The following is a 17770-nucleotide window of genomic DNA, read 5'->3' on the forward strand; positions in this document are numbered from 1 at the left end:
GTGAAGAAAACCTTTGTTTGAAACACTGCTGTATCAGGTTTTTAAGGAAAACATACATCACGAAGGTCAGTTTGAGAAACGATCTAAACAAGTAAAAACATTTTGGAAAACCATATTAAGTAATATACTTGGTAAAACAGATAAAAGTGTAATGAATCCTTTTGCATGCAGGTTATTAATCACATATGATTGATATGATAACTAGCATGGTTCAACTTGTATTCCCCCCCCCCCCCCCCCCCATAAAAGCATTGAAAAACATTTAAAAGGTTATATCAGGGGTATGAACTCACCTGCAGCGAGTGGATCGGATGGAAGTGTCGGTTGAGTGTTTGGTGTCAAGTGAAGACTTGAACACACTTAATGACCCTAGTAACATATGAAGACATATGTTTACATATAATTAGTGATTATAACACTAATTAATAACGTATAAACATCCTAATGCGAAGAAAAACACTTTGGTCAAATGCTAGGAGGCTATTAGGTTGCAATAAAGGAGTGTAAGGCCTTATATGGGAGTGTAGCGTCAATTGACCATGTTTGTTAGAGTTTGCGGCCCAGGGGAGTTTACTCCTGGCCGTAAACTCTCAATTGGGTCACCAAACAAGTCTTAAAACTATTATAACTTAATTAGCTAAGTGTTCCAAGGCCTAAATAAGAGATTGGGTGGATTTAAGGTCCAAGAGTGGCCTTGTATAGGGTTTACGACCTAGGTACCACTTCCCCATGAGTTTATGGCTGTAAACTCATGGTGTGAAGTGCCAATTCGTTGATTGAGGTCCCTAACTCATCGAGGTATAATTCTAGGTTAAGGTCCAAGCCTAGGTAAGGTGATTAGGGCACACTTTACACCATTTGAGGGAGTTTACGGCGTAAGAAGATCTTGGGCTGTAAACCCTCATTCAAACCTCCAAAACTTGATGTTTAAGGTCTTTAATGCTTCAAGGGTATGATCTAAGCTAGGTTCTAAGCATAAGGAAGGAGTTAGGGGACATTTTGGCACCAAATTAAGGGTTTACGGCCTAAGAAGTTCTTGGGCTGTAAACACCTTGTTCTTGTGATTTTTGGGTGATTTCAATGATATATGGACATGTAATAAGCTTTAATACACTCTAGGGTAAAAGTACTTACAATTTGGGGACGAAACTTGAAGATTCTTAGGAGAAATCGGGATTTAAAGAGAGAGGGTAGAGGGAGAAAGTATCTAGAGTGTGGAAAGAGTGCAAATGAAGTTCACTCAATCCTTATATAGGGTGAGTTTACCGCCCGGAGTTTACCGCCGTAAACTCCATGTTTACGGCCGTAAACTCCATTTCATGGAGTTTATGGCATTGTTTTGGTGTTGGGGCTTTAGTGGTTGCTTTTTAACGCTTGTTCCTTAAGTGTGAAAGGCTCGGAATACTAAAACAGACTTTAAATTATGCTAAAAGATGGCATAAATGAATTTGACTTCCAAATGAAGTGATAAACTGTTGAAATTATATATATGTATATATATATATATATATATATATATATATATATATATATATATATATATATATATATATATATATATGAAATATTTGGGGTTGTCACAAAATCCATCAAACCAAGGCTTTGATACCAACTTGTAACATCCCAAAAATATTGACTAAAATTTTCATTTTAAATAAGTCAAAACCATTCTTTCATTATCCCAAAAGAGGATCGGAACAAAAGTATTCTCAAAACATCATAATAAAATCAAAAACAGTCAATGCGGAATAAATATTTAGAGGATGCAGTACGATCAAGACGAACCCTTCCTTTTGAAACCATACGTACCTTAAAACAATTTAAACATAAACCGTAAGCACAAAGCTTAGTGATTTCCCCAAGTCTATTTCACCCCCGATTCTATTTCAACTCAATCGATGTTTTTCAACCGAACGAGTCTATTTCACCCTCGAGTCTATTTCAACTCAATCAGTGTTTTTCAACCAAACGAGTCTATATGTCAACCCCAATTCTATATCACCCCACATACATAAATCATACAATCATATCATGAAGAGTCGCAAAGACTGTTACAGGCATATCAATAGGAGTCACAAAGACAACCAACATCCTACAAATATAATCCAGTGAGCCGATATTAGTGCCTTCGACCTACGAGTATAGTGAAGAGACTCACCTGAACTGTTCAACAACGCCCAACAGCTACCTCATTAACAAAACAACCAACCTAAGATTCCTAAAGCCGAACCGATACCAATCTTTAGTCAATTACTCAATTGTACCTAAGCTTGACTAAAAGTTAAACTGGTCAAAAATTCAACTCCAGCTAACGCCCACGTTGTGACCAACTTATGGCCACGTCATGGTCACTCAATCCAGTCTCTATCAAAATATGCTACCACGCTGTAACATACATGTCACCATGTCGTGGCAGAGTCTACACAAAGCAGTCGCGAATAAACCCGTCGTCATGTCAAGGCAAGCATCATTCCATGTCATGGGCACGTCTGGACAAAACAGACATGATAATTCTTGCCACCATACCGTAGCCTTCCTTAGCCAAACCATGGTCTTCAGTCTGAAAGGTTTTTCCTCAATAAGGTCTTAATCCAATAGGACCAAAGCTAAAGTACTCATATCTGATTCCTAATAGCTTCATAATGGATAAAGTTTTCAACTTTATCCATTAGGATGGTCCAAACCTCCAAGATCTAGGCTTTAAGTCTCAAAATGACCGAAAATGCAGCTTTCTCAACTTAACCCATTAAGTCCAAGTCTCTCACTTTCATATATGAATCAACAAGATGTCTAGATGGATAAAGTTTACAACTTTATCCATAATAATGTCACAATCTTTCAAGATCTAAACTTTAATACACCAAAATGGCCTAAAGGACCAAGATATCTTGCATGGCTAAAAGGGAAGGCAAAAGATCATAACTTTCCTAGTCCATAAGGTCCAAGAAGCATTCCAAACTGATCAAAAGATGTTGGGGTGACTCAACTCCAAGATCACTCTTAAAATGGACAAAAAGTGCCAAAAACCACAAATGAAGAGATCTAAAGAACTAAAAAGAAAGATTGGAACTATATACTCATCATAATCCATAAATGTAGTGCCTTTGATGGATCCAAGTTTGAAGCATCATTCCTTGCAACCAACAAACCTTCTTGATCTTTAAGCTTCATCAAAATACCATAAAAAGCATTCAAAAGAGGAGAGAAGATAGGGGAGGAGCTCATATCTTGAAGATGAAAGCTAGGGTTTCTCCTAAAGGGTTCTAGATATGATGGAGGCTACTAAAATGCCCAAAATGCGAAACCTTATGCTTATATACGTTAAAAACCCTAAAATCACAGGCTTAAGCCTGATAGACTACCACTCTATGGCCATGTTTCTCAACTCTATGGCCTGCCACTCCATGGGATCTGATCTCCACTCCATAGCGATGGTTTTCACCCAAATCCATTCCATCTTTAATCAAACATAATTTCTGCATTCAACTCCATTTTCGGTGATCTTTATATACCCAAAAAGGTATTGACGAGCCTCACAACTCTATCTAATTACTTATGACTTAAAACACACCAAACTAAAATCCATAATTCATGAAAGAAGTTTGGAACATCACTTTTCCGATTTTACCCTATGACTCCAAAACAAAAACCAAGGGCTTAGATCACATAATCCATATTATCAACATCCAATAGGGTCTAAACCCTATTCCCTTGAAGCCCAAGGCCTTTACTTGATTCATTTATTGTCCACAATCCTGAAATAAGAAACTTCTTGAAACAAAATATTACAATGGATGATAAAGATATGCCCCATGAGTATTATATGAAAGACCAGGATCTAACCCCTGACAGTTGTATGTAAGAACATGTTTTGGCCTCTGACAGTTGTATGTAAGACTGAGATTTGCCCATCAGCATTACAAGGAAAGACCATAATTTGGCCCATGGCAAGATATGACTGTAAGAGTGTGATCAGGCCTATAGCATACACTTGGGGTTTGAGTAGACTCGTTATTTCATATATGATTGCTACCTATATTATGTTGATAGGAGATTTGGTAGGTCGATGCTAGAGTCAAACACTTTGTGTGGATGCATTGTATTATATGATGGAATATATCGTGTACTAGGGAATTCACTAAGATTTATGCTTATAGTTATGGATCAAACATTTTGCAGGTCGTTGGTGAGAAGAACTCAGTGGAATTGTACACACGAATCAAACATATTTGTTTCCGTGATTTTGTAAACTTAACTTTGATAATGTATATTTTTCCCTCAATTAAATGTTATTCGATGGTTTTTGAAACAAATGTTAAATTGGTTAACATATTTTAAAAATGAAAAATCTTTTTGTAATTTTTGGGACATTCCACATTCTCGAGTATTTGAAGAGTTTCAACCGCATCCAACTTCCTCCCGCTTCTACTATAACAGAGTAATATCCGATCTTTCCGGACTTAAATTTCGTTTCCTAAATCATACCCATGAACCATTAGATTTTAGAGCGTTTAAAATTTATTGTTTGTTTTGATTTAGTATCAATTTGGAGTGGTGAACACCTTTACATTTTTTTTCTTTGTTTCGAGTAGAATTAATGTTTTTTATTCACAAGTCATTTTAAGGTTCTGATTTTTTTGCACAATTTAGCTTATTTTTTGAATTTATTGCAAGTTAGTGTTTGACGGGACCACAAAAGTAGTTTATCGTAGCTTATTAGTTAGCTTTTTTTGTAAGCTATGCGCGATAGATCGTTGATAAGGTAGTTTTTCAGCTACCGCACAAAACACTTCTAAGAGTTTCTCATATCTTTCTAGCAATACGCCTGAGAAAAATAGAAAGTACTTAGTTGTTACTGGCTCCCGCCTATAATTAGTAATCGTATACTTTTATATTAAACAAAATAATGTATTATCAAATGATACATTTGGCTATGTTTGGCGTACTAGCTGAAAAGCTAGCTGTTAGCTGAAAAACTAGCTGATAGCTGAAAAGTTAACTATTAAATGAAAAGCTAGCTAATAGCTGAAAAGCTAGTTGATAGCTAAAAAGCTAGCTGATAAAAATAACGTTTGATAAAACTATTTGAAAAGCTAGCTGAAATATATAAAATTACATAAAAGAACATGTAAGAGTATGTGTTTCTATAATTAATTAAGGGTGTATTTGAAATTTTTTTTAAAAACTCATAAAAGGCAAGATGATAAGCTAGCTTATTTTTCGAGCTTTTTTATGTTGTTGTGTTTGTTAAGCAAAAAAATAGCTTATAAGCTAGATTTTTGAAAAACTACTTAGGCTATGTTTGGCGTACTAGCTGAAAAGCTAGCTGTTAGCTGAAAATCTAGCTGATAGCTGAAAAACTAATTACTGTTAAATAAAAAGCTAGCAGATAGCTGAAAAGCTAGCTGATAAAAAATAACGTTTGGTAAAACTAGCTGAAAAGCTAACTGAAATATATATAATTACATAAAAAGACATGTAAGAATATGTTTGGCGCGCCACAACTAGTTGATAAGCTAGCTTATTTTTTGAGCTTTTTATATTGTCGTGTTTGGTAAACCAAAAAGTAGCTTATAAGCTAGCTTTTTTAAAAGCTACTTAGACTAGCATTTTAGGAGCTTTTTTAAAATTTTCCAAATACACCCCTTAATTAATTATAGAAATACATATTCTTACATGTCCTTTTATGTAATTTTATATATTTCAGCTAGCTTTTCAGCTAGTTTACCAAATGTTATTTTTTATCAGCTAGCTTTTCAGCTATCAACTAGCTTTTTATTTAACAACTAACTTTTCAGCTATCAGCTAGCTTTTCAGCTAACAACCAACTTTTCAGCTAGTACGCAAAACATAGTCTAAGTAGTTTTTCAAAAAGCTAGCTTATAAGCTACGTTTTGGCTTAACAAACACGACAACATAAAAAAGCTCGAAAAATAAGCTAGCTTATCAGCTACCTGTGGTGCACCAAACACAGCTAAACACAAGATCTTTGAGTGGGCATCGATCAAATTTAGTCAATTATCATATCTAAAAACGCTGTTTAGTAATGATATATTTGTATATTAAACAAAATAATGTATTATCAAATGATACGTTTAAACAAAAGATCTTTTAGTGGGCATTGATCAAATTTAATCAATTACCATATCTAAAAACGCGGTTGAAACAAACACTCACTGAGTATATCATTTTAAATCGAAAAAGAAAAAAAAATTGTAAGTTATTTAAGATAACTTATTGACTAACCATTAGATAATTTATTAACAATTAGTTTATTGTAACTAACAAATTCGCTTATAAAATAAAAGTCAGTCCAAACACATTTATAAAGTTTCTCATATCTTTCAAGCAATACACGGAAGAAAAATGGTAACTAGTATCAGCTCCAATGCAATTCGTAATCAAATATCCTCCCTAATAAATTAAAATATTTTTGTCACATTTTTCTTCTCCTTAATTTGGACACATGATATTTTCTAGAATTTTTGAATTTTCTATTTTTCACTTGTCATTTTATTGTATTTTTCATTTTATTAAATTAAATTCCACATTTAAAGGTAATATATATGTAAGGTATTTATTAGAAAGGTTTTATATATATAATATATTCAATGTATTAAAGTCTCATTAATTTTAATAAGTCAAATTTTTTTCATTTTTTTTATAAATTCAAACTTTTCAAATTGTTAATACTTCATATTTAATTTTTTTTTAAATAAACTCATGTAATACATGAGTTTCACACCTACTTTTTATAATATTCGTAATCAAATATTTTTATAATACTTAGACAATTGTCTTATCAATGATACATTTAAACAAAAAGATCTTTGGTTGGGCATTGATTAAAAATTAGTCGACTCGATCCCAGATCCAAAACGCCATTGAAACAATTACTCACGAGTACATAATTTCAAATCGAAAAACAAAAGACTCACCGAGTCAAAAGTACACATATGATATCAAATTCAACATTGTGGAAGGTCGGAAGGTGGTGGAAGCAACTTCTGGTTTGGGAGCTTCCCGTCCATGACTGCCCACGCCATTCTTAGTCCCCAACTCAGGTGGATCTCAATATGGCAATGCATAAACCAGACCCCTGGATTATCAGCTCGGAACCGGACAGCCACCCATCCGCCAGAAGGCACACCAATAGTGTTTCTTTCAACGGGATCAACAAGATTGAAGCTAGTTGGGTCTGTAGTAGAATTAAAGTTTCCTTTACCTTGTCCCACTACGTAGAAATTAAATCCATGAAGGTGGAGAGGATGGTTTTCAAAGCCAAAAATGTTGGTACCTTGAATCACCAGCTCCACGGTGGTGTTGTATGGCAGCACCACCACTTTTGTACCATGGGAAACCATGGTGTTGTTGGGTGGGCTACCCGTGTAATTAAATGGATTCAGAGGGGTGGTAGGGAAATCAGTGGTGAAAACTGCATTTGATTTTCCAAAGTACCGAGCTTGAAGAAGTGCTATTGTTGGTAAAGTGAAGGAAATGTTGTTAACTGAAGCTGCAAACTTGGTGCCATTGATCGGCCCTTGACATGTTTGATTTATCAGGCATGGGTCAGTTCCAAGACCTACCGCAAAATAATACCGATTTTGTACAGTTTGTGGAACGTTCACAGGGAACTGTGAACTACCCAAACTACGAAATTTATTGGTCCAATTTGCCACATAGGAAGTGGCATTGATAACTGGTAGTGTAGGTAAGGAAAGGTCTTTGATGGAAGCATTAATGGAAGATGACGACATGGAATCACTCATGTATTCAAGAACTCCGACAACGGTGGTGTTGTCAAAAGTTCCGGCAGCATTTGTGGAATAGGGTCTTGCGGCCATCATGAATTTGGCATTGGAGGTGAGGGTTTTCGTCTTGAAGAGAACATTACTCGTTTGGCCCGGCGTGATGTAGATTGTATCTGTTTCAAATGGCTTCACATAACTCGCATCGGCATCAACAATGGTAAATGTATGATTTCTAATTTTGAAAAAGAGTTCGTCATTGAGGGCAGCATTAATTAAACGAAGAAGGTATGTCTTTCCTGGCTTCACCGTAAGCTGAAACGTTTCTGCATGCAATCACAAAATCAAGAAGAGAACAAAAAGATATAAACTTATTAATTATACAACGATCTTTAATAATTATGTACCCATTGGTGAAGAACAGTTGTTATACAATGGTCCAGGAAGCCCATTAATGGTATAAGCATCTGAATTATTCGGGCCAGCTCCGGTCTGAAGGGCCTGATTAATTACAGCTTCCGTATCGCTGTTCCACCACTCCCCTATTAATTAACAAGACGTAGTTTAGTTTAGTTTAGTACAAAAACGATAATTCGCAAACAAGGTTAACTAAGAAAAAGAGGCCCGTTAATTAGTTACCAAATATAATAGGGACTTCCTTGTAAGGTTTCACAAAAGGGTACGAAGTATTGCGTCTAGGGAGAATGACAATTGGGCCATAAAGGGTTGATCTAATCCACGAAACATGGGCGTGATACCAAAGTGTTCCGGTCTGCCCGATAATGGTGAAGTTGTAGACATATGATTGGCCAGTTTGAATCGGACACTGTGTTATGTATGCTGGCCCATCAGCCCATCCGCTCCGAAGTTGTCGAATTCCATGCCTACCCTCATCAAACAATTGTTTAATATTAACACCACAAGGCAAAAAAAAATGATGGTAAATCCGACAATCAAGAAAAGTTAAATACGTACCAATGGATAGTGATATTGTTGGAGACATGATTAACCACTTTAATCACCAATCGGTCGCCTTCCCTAGCGATAATCCTGGGACCCGGGAATTTGCCATTGACAGTTATTATGCTTTTGGTTTGACACAACCTCGTCACATTTTGCATCCGTATCTGAATACACATATCATATATCAATAAAGATATAAAACAAACGATAAAAGAATAGAATCTGTAGTAAACATCAAACTTACGTTAAACTTATAGTGCCTGGTAATACCAGTGGAACCAGGATTTGCTAATGCCAGTTGAGGGTACAAGCAAAGACAGAATGTAAGAAAGAGAGAAGCGGCAGGCAAGAAAGTTGATGGTAGAGCCATGTTGATTGTATTTGGTGTGTTATGGTGGGTGATCGGAATGATGGAGGGTAATGGTTTATATAGGGATGAATCATGAATGTATACTTGTGAAGAACATATATATTTTACCTACTGCATGTGGTCCAGTTATACCATAGAGTGGTGTTAAAGTCAATATATCTGATTTTGACTTGCGTCCTATTGGTTATCAACTCATCCAATTTATAGTATGACTATGTTGCCCTTTGTTTCAAACCTACAATGGCAAAAAAGGGTAAGTCTGTCGTATCAGGTACTTTATCTTCTATCATAAAATCACCACCAATTTTACGTACTTAAATCACTTCAAGAATCAACAAAGCAGTTTTTACAAAGCGAAAGCGCATAGTCTTCTCGACTTTAGTTTAAATTTACTTGATCATCTAGCTCTTTATGTGTTTATTGAAGGATATTTTAGATATACTATTTAACAGTAATAAAGAAAATTATTTTAATTTGATTTAGAATTAAAAGTTTTACAAGAGGAATAACTTTTTTCGGGACACCATTTTTGAAACTCAAAACAAATGAGTTATACTTATAGGACTTTTCAGTTATACATATTACTCTAAGTTTACTAGTTTATTTTCTCTTCAAAGGGCTACCCATAAATAAATAAATACAGACTAGAAACACACTCTCCAAGTACTTTATATTTGTGTTTTTCTCCTTTATGTATATTCTAACATTTAGTTACAATTTCATATGTATACAATAACCACATGTGACACTGGAAAAATAAACTAATATAAAGAGACTCTTGGATCTATAGTCATGAAGCTTCGACGACGTAAAAAAAAAAAAAAAAAAAAAAAAAAAAAAAAAAAACCAAGAAAAGTCAAAGCGTCAACATGCACCAATTTTGAATATAATTAATAAGTTGTTCTAGGTTATATGTTTATCCTAATAGTTAAAACTAATAAAAAGCTAAAAGAATTGAATAAAATGACACATAAAATACATTTGAAACGAAATCTATAAAAACATAGAATTTTTAATATTTTTGCAACCCAAACACCAAATCATTCCCAAAGCTCGACATTGTCCATATAAAAGTCATATTAATCGCATCCAAAGCCACACATTTTATGCTTGTATATTAGATAAAGACAATGAATCTATCCGCAACAATAAATCTAACACGGTTCATATTGTGAATTACAATGTCACACCAATGAGCAATCTGCAACCAAGATTCGGACTGGTTGACACCCGGTTCAATAAAATCTTGCAGAATAAGATGTTAATCTTCTTTGGAACAAGACTATTACATCTTGTAGAATAATTTATACATTCAAAAATCATCTCGTCTATATAAAGTCTAGTGAAGTAAACATAAAATTTAGCAGAATAATCCAAATCTCACACCAAGTTATCCTCGTAATCCGATATATAAGCCAACTTAACAAGCTAGTCTAAATTTGTGAACCGAACCTCTTCGGCACCCCCACTTGTCTATGTCAATTCCAAATCCAACCATGAGAAGACGATTTATCAATAATAAGCCAACAATATTTGTTTCTCTTTAAGAGTTTAGTCATTAATCCAAATGTCTTTCACGGGAAAGTCTTCGATTCATCCCCATTCATTTACAAAGAATGCAGTGTAGAATTACTTATTCATCATGTTACCAAATTTTACTTTATTTTATATTTCTTCATTTAATGATCTCTAATGTTGTTTGTTTTATTTTATTTAGTGCGAAAAAGAAGGCAATCACCTTAAAAAGAATTCTAAAGGAAAAGTGTGATAAAATCCGATATGTACCGTAAATTATACATATTTTAAGAGATATTTTAGATATTTTTCTGCAAAAATTTTTATGATTAAAATAGGAGAAAAAAAATGCTTATTTGCTTTATATTTATGTTTTGTAGCCAAAAATGATATATTAGTAAAATAGAAGTTAAAAGGGCTAATCAGAGAATATTTTCGTGAAATATTGAACAAGAAAAATGGTTTCACTACTAGAAACTTGAGTTTCAGCTACGGATTTTGCTACAGATTTATTCTCTAGCAAAAATTTAGACTTATAGCTAGGGAAATACGACAGATCTACCATGTTTTTGATAATTATTTTATTTATTTAATATATGGAATATTAGTGAGGATTTACTGAGGGATCAGCTACGGATCTGGCAATTATTTAACGATACATCACTATTCCTCGCTAATCACTCGAAAAATGAAGGCACTTAGCTAGGGTTCAGCGAGGGATAAAAAAATTGTGGCATATGGTACGCGTTTAGCGAGAGAACGACGACGGAAAATTTATTTGGGGTGCGCACGTTTTCTTTTTTCTCTCGCTGAAATTGGCACCCAGTTCCATCTTCACGAAGGTAGTGTAACTTTCCTTCCCTCCAACTTTATCACTCTTTACTAAGTGTAATTAGCTTCTGCTTTATCTCACCATCTCTGTTCGAACAGATGACGACGCTACTCACCCGATTCCGGCAACCTCCATATCTTTAAATCTGAAAGTATTCTTCGTTAACCTCCGATTCAGGTAAATCTCATCCCTCTTAGGTTAGTTTTAGTTCAATTTCACAATATACTTTGTTAGGGTTTAATTTACCTTGAAACTTTCTGGTTATTGTGTTTCGTAGCCATATGAAATGCCTTCTTCATTATCTGCAAGTTAGTTTCAGGTCTACCATCGATTGCATCTATATAAGAATAGACACTTAGAATTAGAACTTGAGTTAGGGCTTGATTCATCATAGTTTGTCTTCCACTTCATGAGAATTTAAGGATTCAGGAACCCTTACGTTTTTAGGTTTTCCCTAATTCTCTTTCATATTTAGGAGGTGGCAACGTGAATTTGAGAAGAAACAGGTGACTTATCCTTCATTATAACAAAGGAGCTGTTCGTTTTCTTACTTAATGGGTACTTAATCTGGACACCTAATGACTGACTTAGTTTTCTTTTTGTGGTCTAGAATTGTATACAAATCAATAAACCCTAGCCCTAAATCAATAAACCCTAGCCTTAAATCAATCATAATAGTTTTCTTTTTCTGGTCTAGCACTGTACAATTAATTCTGCGGGTGACATATTCACCAAGAAGGTAATACTCGTCCTCCAATATTCTTCCTTTCAGTTTCAGGTTTTGGATTTGAAGTGTTTGTGTGAATCTCACACACCTTGTCAAACAATTCCAAATCCAAATCCTCATCTGGTATTTCATAAATACAAATATGATTGTAGGCATATGCGAGGCTTGTATTCTTGAAGTTAAACTTACTGACAACTGAAGGATGTCTTTGCTAAGGTCAGGTTCTTTTATTTGCTATTATTTATAAAAAAAAATGTGATGATATAAATACTTGCTTAATTGTAGCAGACTCTATCTGCCTATTACACGCAGTGCAAAACAAGGGTTTATAATCAGAGTGCCATATTGGAATTTTGTAGACCATAAATTTCAAAATTTTCACCCATTCAAAAAAAATTGTAGATTTTCCACCCTCTTTTTTATTTTTTAAATTCCATGCTAGTGTAAGGTTTTTATTCAAAATATTTATTTTGTAACAATTAACAATCTAAAGCATGGATTGAGCTCGTTTACACTCCTATAGCAATTGGAACAATTAATAGTCTGCCACTTGGAGTCTTCCATTCACAAAATTAGGTCCTAGTTTGTCTTTTGGAATTTAGAGGGCCCACTATCGGTCTTCACTCACAAGAAAAGAAAAGAAAAATTACTAGGCCTGTTTGCTTGGTCTTTTAACAGAAAGGATAAATCACACACACCTAAATATAAACACCTATCTTTCCAATAACTTCTGGCATGACTAAGCCAAACTCCCTTTGGTTTGTTACTAATTGTGGAAAAGAAATTTTGTTTCTTGGAGAACTGGAAGAAGTTTTGGATGCTACTCAACCTGTTGAAGAATTGGAAGATGCATTAATAGCACTCATTTTCATGTTTGTCATTTCTGAATTTCTATTTTTTTTAATTTCAGTTTCAAAATTCAGTTAATGCCCCTGTTTCTTGATTAAAGCAATAGTTCATGTTAAATTTTAAAAAGTTGGAATGAACATAATGAAAATTTTATGTATTTTTCTTATGGGCTCATCCATGGTTTATTATGTGTTGATGAAAATTATATAAGTGAAGATTATATAATTTGTAGCTGAATTCGTTTTCTAATTACTTGGAAGGCAGTTCTCAGACAAGGAGTGATTACCAAGTTCTTTATTTTGTTATTTTGCCAATATGCACAAGGAGTTAGGATTTTTGAATATATACTTACTGAGTTTGAAAACATAAGATATTGTGCCAAACCTACAATACACATTCACTGTTTAGAAGTCCACACCCTGTTTGATTGGAATATAGACTGAAACTAAACTCTAAAACAGCTCTACAACTTCATGGAGGAAACAGGGACAAAGTAAAGAAAAAGATAGTGAAAGACAAGATGAAAGTGGATTTATTTTCTAAAAAAAATAAATCTTGACCATGCTTGACCACATAAAAAAATTATTTTTTTTAGTTGCTACAAAAGGATCCAAGCAAGAGGCTAGTCAATGGGGTAACAGGAAGTGATGAAATAAAGAATCATAAACTGGATGAAACTGGATGCATTGCTAACTTTGACAAAATAATTTATTTATTTAGGCCATGACAAGGTTGTTGATTGGTGGAGTGTTGGAATCTTGTTGTTTGAGATGCTCACAGGACAGGACAGGTGATTGTGATTTTCTTATTGGTAAAATTTTCCTAGTGAAATGACCGTTTTGCCCTTATCAAGTCTAATTTAATCTTGAACAGCCACCGTTTCATGGAGGAAACAGGGACAAAGTATAGAAAAAGATAGTGAAAGACAAGATGAAGCTCCCTGTGTTTTTGTCAAGTGAAGCACACACCCTTTTGAAAGGGGTAAGTGTATTTATTTTCTTAAAAAAATTGAATCTTGACCATGCTTGACCACATAAAAAATACATTCTCAACTAATCCCTTTAGATGTAGTCATGTGATGGTTGAAGTTGCTAAAGTAGACATAAGATTTTTTGATCTTTAAATACGTCAAACATGCTCTTATGGTAATACATATGTATAATGATATAAACAAAAGGAAGGAAGGACACTAGCACCCGAACTCCTAAGTCCTAACACCATACAAAGTACAAAGTTACAATCTAAAGAAAAAAACGACACCTAACATTACTTATTACTACTGATAGATACAACAGAAGAGAGGACACAAACAACCATGCACTGTTTATCTACAGTTGCAACATTTGGAGAGAATAACTGCAATAACCATTAGAATATGGCTCATTTGACCTCTTTCAGGGGTTTACTTATGTCAAGCCTGCAGCCTCTTTCAGGGGTTTACTTATTTGTTCTAAAAAACTTGTATTTCTAATTTCAATTTTAGTGTGTTTAAATACAATTTTATTTGTAATATGCTTAGTCTCTATGGTTATTCATGGATAAATTAAAATTACCTTTTTGCTCTCCATTTATATATCCATTAAATTTTCTTATTACTTTTACTAATGATGATGTGTATTTTCAGATAAGTCACAAGATAAATAAATTAGCTTTTGGAAGCTATTATCCTGGGATTGTAAATCCTCTTTATGGGTAATTACTAATTAAATTATTATTTATTTTTCTTTAAATGCAACAAATAACAACGTACTTTCATTTTTATTTTTTTTATTTTCAATAATTGGATAATATTTGAAGTACAATGCCCTAATAAGAAAAATTAAATATAAAATAGTGTAATTAGTTAGATTCTTTAAAATACAATGTCTTGATAACAAAAAAAAAATCAAAGTAAATAAATAAAAGTACATTGCTATTTCTATTTGTTGCTTATAATTATTTTTCTTTAAAAAATTCAGGGTGCATTGGTTTCAAGTATCTCCAAATGGAATGTATCAGTACTTTATAAAGGTTAGTTTTTATTTTTTTAAGCTCCACTTATTCAATTTTATATAATATAATAATGAAAAAAGCTCATATATATTTATTTATTTATTTTTATATATTTTTCTCTTGATTCCAGGTGGTACCAACGATTTACACGAACATTAGAGGTTACACTATTCAATCAAATCAGGTATTTATTATTATTCAATAAAAAATAAAAAAATGTTTTATTCATATAATAAATTTATCTATTTTATATTAAAAGTTTAAAACATTTTATGAATTTGGTGTTTTATAATTTTCTGTTACTGAACACTATAAGACCCTGAAGTTAGCAGAAGGTCTCTCCCTGGTGTTTTCTTCTTCTATGACCTTTCTCTAATTAAGCTATTTATTTATTTATCTAAAAAAATACAAATATTTAATTAAACTCAAAATATATAATATATATTTTTATGGGTTTTGTAGGTGACATTTACAGAAACACATATCTCCATTTTACATTTCATGACAAATGTGTGTGCCATTGTTGGAGGTAATAAGTAATACATTTTTTGATCACCTAACTTTTTTATTTTTTATTTTTATTAATGATGATTAAAAATATTTGAGGAAATGGAAAGTGTTGTTTTAATCAAGTAAAAACTTAAATATTTTTTTCTTCAATTAAGTCATGTATACATGAATGTAAAAGTGTTGTATACATAAGTTGTGTCTGAAGGAGACCAAATGACTATTTTACCCTTACATTTTTCAAAAAAAGGTAGTGCTAAAGATATGATTATTTTATGTTATAAGAGAAATGTTAATAACAACACAGGGAAAAAGTAAGCAAGTATGGGGATCGAGTTTTGAAAATCATTGAAGATATTGTAAATGCACATTACAACAACACTACAGATAAAACCAAAAGCAAAACCAAAAGCAGCAGCAACAGTACAGATTCCATTAAAAGAAGGAGAACACATTAAAAAAAAATCCCAAATGAGGATTTAGGTTATGAAGATGAAGATGATTTTGATCCTCTACCTAGTTGTAATTAAGTGTTTTGTAAGTAGTAATCAACTTTATGCAAGGTTTGAGTATTAATTAATAGGAGGCTTATGAAGTGGTTCATTCTATTCCTTGATTATGAATTTAATGGGATGGAATGAATCATTCCATTCCTTATTTCATGTTTTTATTTTTCATATTTTTTTTGCTATAATAGGAGGCTTATGAAAGTGCTATGGTGGCTAAGTTTGGTGATGATACTAGTTGCCACCCCCTCTTGGATAATGAAACATGGTGTGATGTTTCCGGAGGAGTCAAGAAAGGAAGAATATATGGATTCGGATATGTGTCTGATCCAGCGAGCTTTTTGGAAGGAACATCTAGTACAATAACATCCCAAGAGGTTCGTTTAATTTTGTACTTTATAAAAATTTCCTATCATAGCATTGTACTTACAAAGTTTCCTATCATGGCATTGTACTTACAAAGTTTCCTATCATGGCATTGTACTTACAAAGTTTCCTATCATGGTATTATACTTAAAAAGTTTCCTATCATGGCATTGTACTTACAAAGTTTCCTATCATGGCATTGTACTTACAAAGTTTCCTATGATGGCATTGTACTTACAAAGTTTCCTATCATGGTATTGTACTTTAGGTTGTCTATGAACGTGTACAAAACGAGATGCGTGGCAAAATTGATGCTAAAGCTGCAGAAATGGAAGCTAAACATCAACAAATGTGTGAGGAAATGGATGCCAAAGCTGCAACAATAGATGCCAAACAACAACAAATCGATGCAAAATATGAAGCAATGGAGAAGATGTATGCAGCCTTGCAAAATATGATGGGAAATTGAAAATTAGAGGTAATATGATGTTAACCATTAGTATTTGATGTTTTTGAATGACTTGTTAACCTTTTGTATTTGATGTTTTTGATTGTTTTGAATAATGTTTTATAGGATGGACATGAAATGAAGAGAGTAGCTAAAATGTTATTTTGAAGGTTAAAATTTTTTCTGTTTGTACCTCTTTTGCATACTTTGGATTTCTTGGTGCTAAAATGTTATTTTGAAGTTAAACCGTTGGGAGTTTGATGTTATAAGGATAGTTTCATTTTTGGATGTTTTTTTAATGACACTTTGGTAAACTTTGATAGTTTTGATATTGTAATGCTTGGTTGTATCATTATTTGATGTTCTTTAGTATAACAATTTGATGATTGTAGTATTTTTTTTTCTTTTAGAATCATAATAAAAAAAATGATATTAAAAGTTCGTGGTGAGAAAATAAAAAGTATTTTAATGCATGAATTTTGCGAGGGATTAGCTACGGAAAAAAATCATGTCTAAAGTGTGCGACGGATCAGCGACGGAAAGGAAAAAAATTTAATGTATGAATTTTGCAAGGGATTACTGATGGAAAAAAATCATGTCTAAAGTTTGCGATAGATCGGCGACGGAAAAAAAAAATAGTATATGAATTTTGCAAGGGATTAGCTACGAAAAAAAAAAAAAAAAAAAAAAAAAAAAAAAAAAAACTCTTCATGGAAATTTGCGACAGAACAGCGACGAAATGCATTGAGTGACATTTAGCGACGGATATTCTGTCGCTACCTTTGTCGCAAGGAAAAACCGATCCGTCGCTAAAACTCTCGCTGAGAAATTAGCCACCTTTTTATTACCTATGGAGTGAATCTGTCGCCGATCCATCGCAAACAACATTTAGCGACGGATTTTTCCGTCGCTAAAACCCATGTTTATAGTAGGAATTTGAAGATATC

At 33.2% G+C, this 17770-nt stretch overlaps 2 protein-coding genes across 5 annotated transcripts; one reads left to right on the top strand and one right to left on the bottom strand.

Moving 5' to 3' along the window:
* Positions 1-6758: 6758 nt before the first annotated feature.
* On the bottom strand, positions 6759-9111 carry LOC111907470 (laccase-2). The gene is made up of 5 exons (XM_023903237.3): positions 8956-9111; positions 8724-8875; positions 8388-8632; positions 8156-8290; positions 6759-8074 (listed from the first exon to the last, which is right to left on the bottom strand). Exons 1-5 carry the CDS (start codon positions 9079-9081, stop codon positions 6969-6971), a joined length of 1764 nt encoding a protein of 587 aa, XP_023759005.1. The 5' UTR covers positions 9082-9111; the 3' UTR covers positions 6759-6968.
* Positions 9112-12887: 3776 nt separating this feature from the next.
* LOC111907471 (uncharacterized) lies at positions 12888-17217 on the top strand. Of its 4 annotated transcripts, none has more exons than XM_052767148.1 (11): positions 12888-13027; positions 13600-13794; positions 13878-13985; positions 14629-14696; positions 14963-15014; positions 15127-15180; positions 15459-15525; positions 15811-16040; positions 16201-16386; positions 16644-16853; positions 16950-17217. In XM_052767148.1, exons 3-8 carry the CDS (start codon positions 13935-13937, stop codon positions 15819-15821), a joined length of 303 nt encoding a protein of 100 aa, XP_052623108.1. In that variant the 5' UTR covers positions 12888-13027; positions 13600-13794; positions 13878-13934; the 3' UTR covers positions 15822-16040; positions 16201-16386; positions 16644-16853; positions 16950-17217. The 4 variants fall into 4 exon arrangements, with proteins under 4 accessions (XP_052623108.1, XP_052623110.1, XP_052623109.1 ...); XM_052767150.1 differs by having other exon boundaries at positions 13725-13794; XM_052767149.1 differs by lacking the exon at positions 12888-13027 and having other exon boundaries at positions 13600-13638; positions 13725-13794.
* The last annotated feature ends 553 nt before the right edge of the window (positions 17218-17770 follow it).

Source organism: Lactuca sativa, chromosome 9 (assembly GCF_002870075.4).
Source record: "Lactuca sativa cultivar Salinas chromosome 9, Lsat_Salinas_v11, whole genome shotgun sequence".
Taxonomy (NCBI): Eukaryota; Viridiplantae; Streptophyta; class Magnoliopsida; order Asterales; family Asteraceae; genus Lactuca; species Lactuca sativa.

Bases quoted from the DNA above. Each gene is read 5' to 3' on its own strand.
- LOC111907470 (XM_023903237.3), bottom strand. From the start codon at position 9,081: ATGGCTCTACCATCAACTTTCTTGCCTGCCGCTTCTCTCTTTCTTACA. The intron at 8,876-8,955 runs GTAAGTTTGATG...ATGTGTATTCAG, and splicing joins CCAGGCACTATAAGTTTAAC to ATACGGATGCAAAATGTGAC. The intron at 8,633-8,723 runs GTACGTATTTAA...TGATGAGGGTAG, and splicing joins AACAATATCACTATCCATTG to GCATGGAATTCGACAACTTC.
- LOC111907471 (XM_023903238.3), top strand. From the start codon at position 15,990: ATGAAGATGAAGATGATTTTGATCCTCTACCTAGTTGTAATTAAGTGT. The intron at 16,041-16,200 runs GTAAGTAGTAAT...TTGCTATAATAG, and splicing joins TAGTTGTAATTAAGTGTTTT to GAGGCTTATGAAAGTGCTAT. The intron at 16,387-16,643 runs GTTCGTTTAATT...ATTGTACTTTAG, and splicing joins GTACAATAACATCCCAAGAG to GTTGTCTATGAACGTGTACA.